Below are 11,633 nucleotides of genomic sequence, written 5' to 3'. Positions count from 1 at the left end.
TTTTTTGAGACAGAGTCTCTCTCTGTTGCCAGGCCGGAGTACAGTGGCGCAATCTCGGCTCACTGCAACCTCCGCCTCTTGGGTTCAAGCAATTCTCCTGCCTCAGCCTCCCGAGCAGCTGGGACTACAGGTGCATGCCACTACACCCAGCTAATTTTTGTATTTTTGGTAGAGATGGGGTTTCACTATATTGGCCAGAATGATCTCAATCCCTTGATCCGCCCGCCTCATCCTCCCAAAGTGCTGACTGAGATTACAGAGGTAAGGCACCGTGCCTGGCCCAGTACCAAGGATGAATAATAAAGAAATGTTCATTTTTCATCTTCTCTGAACATACATCCTAAATCCTTCTGTTTTTACCACTGTATTTTTAGGCACATATATTGTTAATGAGTGGAGCCTACTATGAATAGAATATCCTCTTATTGTCTACTTGGATGAGCCACAACATGGATTTCTGCATAACAGGACACTAATTCTGTTTTCCAGACATTATTAAAAGCTGCTATGGTACTAAACCCATTATCAGCCTTTTAGATTTTACCCTCAGGGTATAATGAAGCTGTGGCCTGTTAATCTAACATCTGAGTTGCATTTATTATTTCATCTGATATCACTTTCTACTTTTTTCCAGCTGTTGTATTAATTATCGCAGTATTCCAAACCACTTCCAGCTTAAGTATTGGGGCTGAGTGTTAGAGGTCCTATTATTATGCCCTGTTTACAGAAGAAAAAATGAAGGCACACAGAGGTTAATTAACTTGCCTAAGGTGATAAAGTTAGCGAGAGAGCAGGATTTAAATCTTAGCCATCTACCTCTACAATCTGTGCTCTAACTGCTTCGCCTTACTGCCTCTTCAAACTGTTGTCATTTGAGAGGTTTAGGTAGTAGCTATTCTTACTGATTCATAATAGGGGCAGTACAGTTAGAGTTAATGGAGAAGTGAGTTTCAGTTGATTCTTAAAATAGAGAATAGGTTTAAATATATGAAAAAGAGCATTCCAAGATACACAGAATAAGCAAAGGTTCAGAGACAAGACTAACCAGAGTATGTTCAGGGAATAACAAAGATATTAGACTGACTATAGAAATAATAACTAGCGAACTTGGTTAGTATTGAAAGTTTATCCATTAGAACTTAACTGGGAAAAATATTAAGTGTTTATATCTGAGTTCTTAGATTCAATTGAATTCTTTAGAAAATATTGCTAATCTTACTCCTTGGGAACACCGACTCAGTTTTCAGATGGAAATTTCTTAGTAAGGAAATAATAAAATTCATAGTATTTATTATAGAAATTTTTTTTTTTTAGTATTTTCATTTTTTCTTGAGCTAGTTCTGCTGACACCAACATAATTTGATTAGTTTAACTTGTGATAAAATAGATCCAGCAGGAGGAGTTGGATATAAGTTGAATTTCTGCCAGATTTCAGAAGAAAAATGTTATTTTAAGTGTTCTGGTCATTTCTGGTGGAGTGAAGGTCTTGTCATGAAGTTGTCATTGGCAGGTTTACAGACCACTGAACGTGGCTTTGTTATTTACAAAAACCACAACACACATGTACAAAAAGTAGATATGTGAAAACATGTAACTCCGTCAAAGAAATGTCATGCTTATATAGCCTAGTGAAAATAAGAATCTTGATTGTAATGGGAAGCTGGTTCCTTTCCTAAGCTTGAGGCTGAAGAAATGTGAACTTTCCTTTGGGTTTTGTAACTAATTTACCACCCAAGTTTGAAACAGACATAAAATAAATAAGCTGTCAATATTTATTTATTTATTTTACTTTACTTATTTATTTATTTATTTATTTTTTGAGACAGGTCTCACTGTGTCACCCAGGCTGGGGTGCAGTGGCAAGATCTTCGCTCACTGTAACCTCAGCCTCCCAGGCTCAAGTGATCCTCCCACCTCAGCCTCCGGAGTAGCCAGGACTACAGGTGCATGCCAGGCCACCCAGCTAATTTTTGTATTTTTTTTGTAGAGGTGGGCAACCATGTTTCCCAGGCTGATCTCAAACTCCTAAGCTCAAGCAATCTTGGCCTCCCAAAGTGCTAGGATTACAGGCATGAGCCACTACACCTGGCCTATTTATTTGTTATTTGTTATCTTTACGAACTAGAAGAGCTCTGAAGAGCAGAGAAATGGTGACACCAAAGGTTAGGAACTGCAGAAGTGTGGGAGGTATAGAGTTGGCCAAGTGGGAATTTCTTTGAGCAATCTTTTATTTTGACTTGTGTGAATAAATAAGCTTCTTGTAATTATATAAAGAATTTTGAAGCTTAATTTCCTTTTCTAGAATAGAGACACAAACCCCTTTATAGCTTTCTATGTAAGACTCTGGATTTGCAGTTGTCTCATAGCTTTTTGAAATAATCAGAAATAATATTAAAGACTTTTTTTTCCAAGCTAAACTTTATTGGTACAGTGCCATTTTATATAGTACCTTACCTATTTAGAACTATAATTTGTACCATAAATTTCTCAGGACCCTTTAAGGGTAGGATCATAGCTCTTTTGGATTGGTACCTATTGCTAGAATAAATATGTTAATGCAAAGTCATCTGTGAATACTGTATCAAACTATGTTGATAACACTTTCCTTTTGATAAAATGAATAGAAGCAGTAGCAAAAAAACAAATCCTAACTGACCTTTAAATGAATCTTTGCATTAGAAGGCTGAAACTAAGGGCTTCTAAATATTTTTTATCCAAAGAACTGTCTGACTGCGAAGAGTAGTAGGCAGGTGTGTGGTGGGGAGGAAGTGGGGATAGTTAATGGGTACAAAAAAAAAATAGAAAGAATGAATAAGACCTAGTATTTGGTAGCACAACAGAGTGACTATGGTGAATAATTTAATAATTAATGATAATTTAATTGTACATGTTAAAATAACTAAAAGAGTATAACTGGATTGTTTGTAACACAAAGGATAAATGCTTGAGGTGATGGATATCCCATTTACCCCGATGTAATTATTACACGTTGCATACCAGTGTCAGAATATCTCAGGTACCCCATAAATATACACACCTTATACACCTGCTATGTACTCACAAAAACTAAAAATCAAAACATTGCTTTTGAAAAGTGAAAAAAATGAAGCAAACAACAGAGAACTGTTTGAAATATATTTAAAAGAAATGTTTATTTTCCAAATATTTTAATTTGGGAAAGACATTCAAATTGTGATTGGTTTTAACTCACAAATCAGGATGAACCTGTAAACTTTCTCCTCTGGATTTATTGTTCATAATTTCCTTAAAGTTTCAATTCTCCATTAATTTCTTTCTTTTTTTTTTTTTTAAGTTTAGGAGTGGAGGTTTAATAGGTAGAAGAGAAAGAGAAACAGCATCTTTCGTAGAGGACGGGGTTTCTGAGAGGAAAAGACCTCTTCATTAATTTCTTCCTGGGCAGAGCATATTAGCTTATGATTCTAGCTATAGCATAATCTCGTGTGACCTTAAATAGGTTACCAAAGTTAATCATCTGAGCCTTAGGCTTTTGCTGCTCTGCAATGGGATTATTTATTATTTAACATGTTGTCATTTCCAACATGTTTCCTTAGTGTTATGTAGATAAACCTACCTTTGGTGGCGTGTAATTCAGAAAAACTAATAATACATACATACACACACACTCTCTCTCTACATAATTTATATTCTCCATACGTTTCTTGATTTAAATAAGCTAAACAGGATAGAAAGTAAATTTGAACTAGAGTTAATTTTATCTATCCTTACAAAGTTGTCACGAAAACTCATTAAGAAAAATAAAATAGAGTTCATTTTATTAAGAGGGCATTAAATCTTAGTTGGTAATGTCTCTTTCCTTCTTTCCTTTGCAGAATATGTATGTAACTGCTCTGTGATTGGAAGCCTGGATGTGAATCGCTGCAACCAGACCACAGGACAGTGTGAGTGTCAGCCAGGTTATCAGGGGCTTCACTGTGAAACCTGCAAAGAGGGCTTTTACCCAAATTACACTTCTGGACTCTGTCAGCCATGTGACTGTAGTCCACATGGAACTCTCAGCATACTGTGCAACAGGTAAGCAACACAGGGTGGAATTGAAGTTTATTTTATTTTAGCAAGGGAAAAAAAAAAAGGCTCCTACTCTCAAGGACCATACTGGTTTAAACAAAGTGGAAGGAAGGTCGTAGATTTACAAAGTATTTTGTATACTTTTATTCCCTTACTTTATGTGTTATATTTAAAGTCAGGATTTAAAAACTTCTAATCTACTGAGTTTTAGTTCTTCAAAAGCACTAGAATCACCAATTTCTTTTTGGGATAATTTCTATAAATCTCATGAGAAAAAATCATTGAGGAGGAAATCTGCTTTCTGGAAGGGCTTTCAGGCATGAAACCTGCTAGGAGGTTTAGAAATGTTCTTACGTTTATTAATATACCATTAGAGTTTGAGGAAATTTGTTCTTTGGTTTATTTTTCTGTCTAATCAAAATTCTACATTTGTTTCTTTGGACATCTAAAGCTGAACTTGGGAATACCCTAATTTATTTAACTAGTGGTAAGTAGGCTGGTTTTGCTCTATTTACCAATATATTTTTGAGACCAAAAGTAGATTAATCAGGGATTGTCTTTAAATTAGTATGTTATTTGGAGGTAATTTAATCTAGTTTGCCTTGTACCACACTGAAAGTAATTATTCTTTGACCATATATGAGGCACTTTGATTTTTGTGGACCCCAAGTCAAAAAACTGAAGAGACAGTGTTAAATAATGAAAATAAATAATGTGACAGGTTATACTCAGTGTAACCTGGGTATCCCGAGATCTGCTGCCACTTAGAAGCTGTGTTCCTTGGACAAGTCATTTCATTTAACTAAGCCTGTTTCTTCTCAAGGTTGTTGTGAAGGTTAAATGAGTTGATATGTATAAAATACCTAGCACATATCACTCAATAAATTCTGGTTTGTTTTAATTTCAAAGGAATATTATGGTTTTAAATGAGAGAATATGTTTTAAGAGCTTTTAGCTCCTTGACAAAAAAGTGCTTTATACTTTAGCAATAGATATTTTAGATGTTTTATAAATGATATTGTACTGTTATAGAATATTGTATCATATTGTAGTTTATTAAAAATATAGAAGAGAACTTCATTAAGAAGTTTATATTTTCAAATGCAGCAATAATCAATGCTTATGATGCTGGGAATTTTAAAATAATTTGTCTTAATCCTCATAGCAACTCCTCATATGTAGGTTACTAGGCCACAAAGTAAGTACCAGAGGAAGAATTCCAAATTAGGTCTTTCAATTCCAAGTCTAGTGTCTTTACCACCATAGCATATTATATGGATTCTGTAATGAGAAAACTGATAATCACTCTGTTCTTTCAGATTGAGAATAAACTAGTTGCTTAATGTTGTTCCCTCCATCCCCTGTAAAACATGCTCGTACAAGTTAGGTTCAGAAGTTTCACATTGCTTACCATTTTTAAAGGATATTGTTAAGTTTGCTCATTCTGGTGTCTTATGGAATGTCCACTACTTTCTTTAGAATAATATTCTACAGATTTGTTTTGAGTACTTTTTGGAGAGATAGAAGAGTGTTTACTTCTAGGCCCAATCTTTTATTAGAAGAGAAAGGAAGAAAGGAAGGATTAAGAGAGAGTTTTATAATAGAAGCTGTAAAAGTGGAAAAAGCAGAATACTAATATTTGTATAATATCTTACTGTATTCATGGTTCTTCTACAAATTATTCCTGATTTATCTTTTCTCTGACAGTTAATACTATTAAGTTTAATGCTAAAATACTATCCTGAAAATAGGTGGTAACCATAAAGTAATGGAAAAGTACACTAGACTAGTAATCTAAAGGTCTAGGGCAGGGGTCTGCAAACTCTGGTCTATGAACCTAATTCAACCCACTGCCTATTTTTGTAAATAAGGTTTTATTGGAACATAGTTCCACCCTTTTATTTACGTATTATCTATGGCTGCTTTTGTGCTATAGTGGCAGCATTGACTATCTGTGATAGAGACTATACGGGCTGCAAACCACTATTTGGCTTTTTTGGAAAAAGTTTACAAACCCCTGGTTTATATGGTGGTTTATATCCAATCATGACGGGTATTTCTAGGTAATCATGTAACTTCAGGCAGTTTACTTTGACCTTTATTTTATTCTATTTATTATTTTATTTTATTTTATTTTGAGACAGGGTCTGACTGTGTGCCCAGGCTGGTCTTGAACTCCTGGCCTCAAGCAATCCTCCTGCCTTGGCCTCCCAAAGTGCTGGGATTACAGGGAATAGCCACCATGCCTGGCCGAATTCTTTTAAGTGTGTGTCTTTTTATTTGTGAAGTGGAGATAATAATCCATGTCCTGTCTCTCTCCTGCATAAAGTTGTTTTGTCTTAAGAATCAAGCAAGATAATGCATGTGTAAATCTTATAAGTTGCAATTGCTAGACAGATAATACAAATAATTAATGGGAACCATTTATTGCACATATGCTATATGCTAGGGCATTGTACTAACTACTTGATGTGCATTATCTAATTTAATTTTTACAAAAACTCCCTTGAGGAGAACATTATTATTTTCCCATTTTGACTGAGAATTCTGATGTTAAGGGTATAGTTAAGTTTATACACTAAAGCTGCAATTTAACCCATTTGAACAAATGTAATGCGTAAGCAGAGTCCACAGAATGACTTTGCAATTAATGTTTTTCCTAGTGGAAAACCTCTTGGTATTTAACATCCAAATGTCCTAGAATTAATTATCTCTCAATTCAGTGTGTTTTGGCTGATGATTATAAGATACATATTTACATTTATACATATTCACAGAAATGCAATAAGGCCAAATACTGCATTTTAAACAAGATAATGTGTGGGAAGTCTGTGTTAAATTTCACATATAGTTGGTAGACTGTCAGAATCACATGTCAACAATTTGAAAGGTGCACAAAATATCAACAAAGAGAATGTGTAGGGTGTTACTACTTATAGCCACTGTTAAACTTACAAATTGTTTTTGCTCAGGAAATGATGTCTTCAGCATTTTATATCCTAATATGGGAGTTTGTTACCTTTGTATAGTTGCTTTACTGTGTTTTAGTTACACTTTAGGAACTTGGTTAGTTATTGGGGGTTGACATAAAATGAATTGTAATTTTTTTCATTTAAAATTGATAAATAGGTTTTTTGTTAGTATCTCATGTAGAATATCTGATATTCAGTAACGAATGATTCATGCAGGAGGTGGAAGAGACCTATAATATTATTACTACGTTACTTAATAATGGAGACATGTTGTAAGAAATGTATTATTAGGCAATTTCATTGTCAGACAAGCATCATAGAATGTGCTTACACAAACCTCGGTGGTATAACCTCCTATATACCTAGACCATATGAAATGGCCTGTTGCTCCTAAGCAACAAACCTGTACAGGATGTTACTGAACTGAATATTGTAGGCAATTTTAATACAATGGTAAATATTTTTTATCTAAACATAGAAAAGATATAGCAAACATAATGTAAAAGATAAAAATGGCACACCCGTCTAGGGTACTTACTGTGAATGCAGCTTGCAGGACTGATAGTTGGTCTGGGTGAGTCAGTGACTGAGTTGTGAGTAAAAGTGAAGGCCTAGGACATTATCGTACACTACTATAGAATTGATAAAGTCTGCACATTTAGGCTGCACTAAATTTATTTTTTAAAAGTTTTCTTCAATAATAAATTAATCTTACCTTACTGTAGCTTTTTAACATTATAATCTCTTGATTTTTTTTTAACTTTTTGACTCTTTTTGGTAACACTTAGCTTGAAACACAAGCCCATTATACAGCTGTGCAAAAATATTTTCTTTTTTATATCCTTATTCTATAAGCTTTTTCTTATTTTTAAATTTTATTTATTTTTTTACTTATTAAACTTTTGTGTTAAAAACTAAGACATAAACACACACATTAGCCTAGGCCTACACAAAGTCAGGATCACCAATAGTACCATCTTCCACCTCCACATCTCATCCCATTGGAAGGTCTTCAAGGGGAATAACATGCATGGAGCTGTCATCTATGATAACAGTGTCTTCTGGGACACCTCCTGAAGAAACTGCCTGAGGCTGTTTTAGTGAACTTTCTTTAAATAGGTAGAGGTACACTCTAACATAACAATAAAAAGTGTAGTATAGTAAGTACATAAACCAGTAACAGTAATTTATTTTCATTATCAAATATTATGTACCGTGTATAATTGTATGTGCTATTCCATTATATGATTATCAGTGCAGTAGGTTTGTTTACGCCAACTTCCCCATGAACACGAGTAATGTGTTGCCCTGTGTTACCACAGCTATGATGTCACTAGGTGATAGGAATTTTTCGGTTCATTTTAATCTTAAGGGACCATCATGATATATTCTGTACATCATTGACCAAAATGTCATTTTGTGGCACCTGACTGTATTATTTTTCCCTGTTCTATATGGACTATTTTCTATATGTACCTACCTGATAGCTTCTGTTATCCTTAGTAGGTTTCTTTTTTTAATGAGGTAACACATGATTTTATATTATCCTGATAGCATCAGAGTATGTTGATTTCTCAAATCCTTTAGCATCTTCTTCTAAGTGAAATCTGGAAGGACCTTGCTTCCCCTGCAACCTATGCAAGTAATGATTGTTTTCTGTCTCACACTCTTACTTTTCTAGACCTGGAGTTGGAATAGATATCTCCCTTGCTCTTCATTGCTGCTCCCAGAGTGTTTTTCCCAGCCTCCTTCCTAAAAACCCCTTTGAAGTTCATGGCAGCAGACTATGCTGTCACACCTCCTTGCTGCTGTTTCTACTCCTGGGTACCAGTCTTTATTTCTTACACTTGGCTCACTGTTATCTCTGACACTACACTTGCCATAATTTTAGATGATTGCAATATCAACAGATGAGCCTAACAATACTTCAGCCTCTCAGTTTCTTGATCTCTCTTCCAGTAAGTTTTCCTCCATGCTTGCTTCAGTCTTTATTTCTTTACTTGCCCTATTTCTTGTTTGTCTTTGGCATGTTAAACTTTTGAGATAAATTTATACTTCTATCAGTCATAACAGAGTAATTTTTTTAGTTTTAAAAAATATTATTAAAAAATAAAGGCCAGGTACAGTGGCCCACACCTGTAATCCCAGTACTTTGGGAAGCTGAGGTGGGTGGATCACCTGAGGTCAGGCGTTCAAGACCAGCCTAGCCAACATGGTAAAACCCTGTCTCTACTAAAAATACAAAAATTATCTGGGTGTGGTAGCATGCATCTGTAATCCCAGCTGCTTGGGAGGCTGAGGTGGGAAAATTGCTTATACCTGCGAGGCGGAGGTTGCAGTGAGATGCGATTGCACTACTGCACTCCAGCCTGGGCAACAGAGTGAGATCCTGTCTCAAATAAAATATTATTTCAGAGTGTCAGGCAATTTGTCAGAACAAGTAGTGCATCACAAAAGTAGTTTAAAAGCCCACACTTGAAGTTTTTATAAGAAAGGCTTAGGAGTTCTAAATCCACATAGCCCTAAGCACTGAATTTCTTAGTAGGAAGTTAAATTGACATGAAACTAGAACAGAAATGGAAACTTGCGGGACTATGTGCTTTGCAAGACGACATGGATGACCAATGAGGAAATATCTCTGTGTTCTGCTTTGCTGAAAATTATACATGAGTGGGTTAAGGGAGAAAGGAAGTTGTAGATAAATAATGAGATGTGTAGTAGAAAGGGAGTAGAATTTGGAATTGGTAGATTTGGATTCTGTTCTTGGTTCAGCCACTGGCTGTGTGATCTTGATTAAGCTATTTGACCTCTCTGAACTTCAGTGCTTTTTTCTGTAAAATAGGACTAATATATCTAACATGAAGGATTTTTCTGAGAATTAGTACAAAAATACAGTTAGATAGAAGAATAAAGATCAAGTCAAGTGCTTGGGAACACAATCAGGTGTCTATAGTTAACTGTATTTTGTATATTTCAAAACAGCTAGAAAAGTAGACTTGGAATGTTTCCAACACAAAGATCATTACCCATTGTATGCTTATATAAAAACCACATGTGTCCTATAAATAGATATGATTATTATATATCCATAAAAATGTTAAAATGTTTAAAAGAAGAAAATTAAATTACGTGTGTGTGTGTGTCCACTTAGACTGTCACATAGATTCAGCTCTTTCTGTTAAAAAAAAAAAACTTTTTTTTTTTTTTTGAGACAAGATCTTGCTCTGCACTCAGGCTGGAGTGCAATGTGGCTCAATCATGGCTTACTGCAGCCTCAACCTCCTGGACTCAATGGATCCTCCCACCTCAGCCTCCTGAGTAGCTGGGACCACAGGCATGCACCACAACAGCTGCCTAATTTTTTTATGTTTTTGTAGAGACAGGGTTTTACCATGTTGCCTAGGCTGGTCTTCAGCTCCTGGGATCAAGTGATCTACCTGCCTTGGCCTCCCAAAGTTCTGGGATTACAGGCAGGAGCCACCGTGCTTGGTCGTTTTTTTGTTGTTGTTGTTGTTTGTTTGTTTGTTTTTAAAGTGGGCAATAGTATTAGTGTTATACCAAAAAGGAGGACTAAATCAACCACCCTGGAGTATGAGTAGATATTGGGGTATTTGTTTTTTGTTAGTATGCTAAAGAAGAAATTGTTCATTATAACAGAAGAAATTCTCTTCAATTTTCATTTAAAAACCTATTATACCTTTTAAAATTGAATGTTATATATTTTAGAATAATAATAGCTTAAACTGAATACTTGCTAGGCATTATCCTAAACCCTTTACAATTATTAATTTATTTAATTCTCATAGCAACTATATAATGTAGGTACTATTATTATTATTCTCATTTGTACAGGAAAAAAATACAAGTTCAGTAATTTACCTAATTTCCTGCCTATCAGCCAGTAAGTAAAAGAGCTGGGATTGAAACATTTGCAGTCTGGATCTAGAGTATATACTCCTATCCACTTTTCTGGTACAGCCTTTCTCAAAATCTCAGATATTGAGCAAAGAGAATGAGAAATTCGATGCTGGTGCAGACTTCTTAATATTTTCCAGAAATTTCTTCTAGTTGGCTTTTGGTCATCAGACACTGACTTTGGTGTGATGTAACTCATGTTATGTAATAATAACTTTTCTTTGTAAGGACTAATCCTAGTTTTGGCTTAGTAGAAATTAGTACATGAAAGGCCCAGCCCTTTGATGAACAAATACCAATTGCAATATCTATTATATTGCCTTTCCTTTTTATTAGGCACTTTAGGGGTATTGCTTTTGTTCTTTTCAAGAAACCTATAATCTAATCTGTGTAAAACTATGGAACACATACACATACAATACAAAATAATTTATAAATATATGCTTAATTTGTAAGTATAGTAGTTTAGAGTGGAAAAATAACAGGAGTAAGTAAATTGAAGTGCAATAGGAAAGGCTTTCCATAGGAGGTGGGGGTCGGCCGGGCGCGGTGGCTCAAGCCTGTAATCCCAGCACTTTGGGAGGCCGAGGCGGGTGGAGCACGAGGTCAAGAGATCGAGACCATCCTGGTCAACATGGTGAAACCCCGTCTCTACTACAAATACAAAAATTCAGCTGGGCATGGTGGCGTGTGCCTGTA

The 11,633-nt window shown here is 35.2% G+C and overlaps 1 protein-coding gene across 1 annotated transcript in view; it reads left to right on the top strand.

Moving 5' to 3' along the window:
- The window catches only part of MEGF9 (multiple EGF like domains 9), a 107,032-nt gene that overhangs the window by 49,202 nt on the left and 46,197 nt on the right, over positions 1 to 11,633 (top strand). The window contains 1 exon segment of the mRNA XM_017503291.2: positions 3,852 to 4,053. Within this exon segment, the coding sequence (XP_017358780.1) occupies positions 3,852 to 4,053 (202 nt within the window).

The sequence above is a fragment of the Cebus imitator genome, unplaced genomic scaffold (genome assembly GCF_001604975.1).
Source record: "Cebus imitator isolate Cc_AM_T3 unplaced genomic scaffold, Cebus_imitator-1.0 Scaffold309, whole genome shotgun sequence".
Taxonomy (NCBI): Eukaryota; Metazoa; Chordata; class Mammalia; order Primates; family Cebidae; genus Cebus; species Cebus imitator.
Note: the sequence above shows the minus strand (reverse complement) of the source record. Positions and strands in the feature narration are given on the sequence as shown.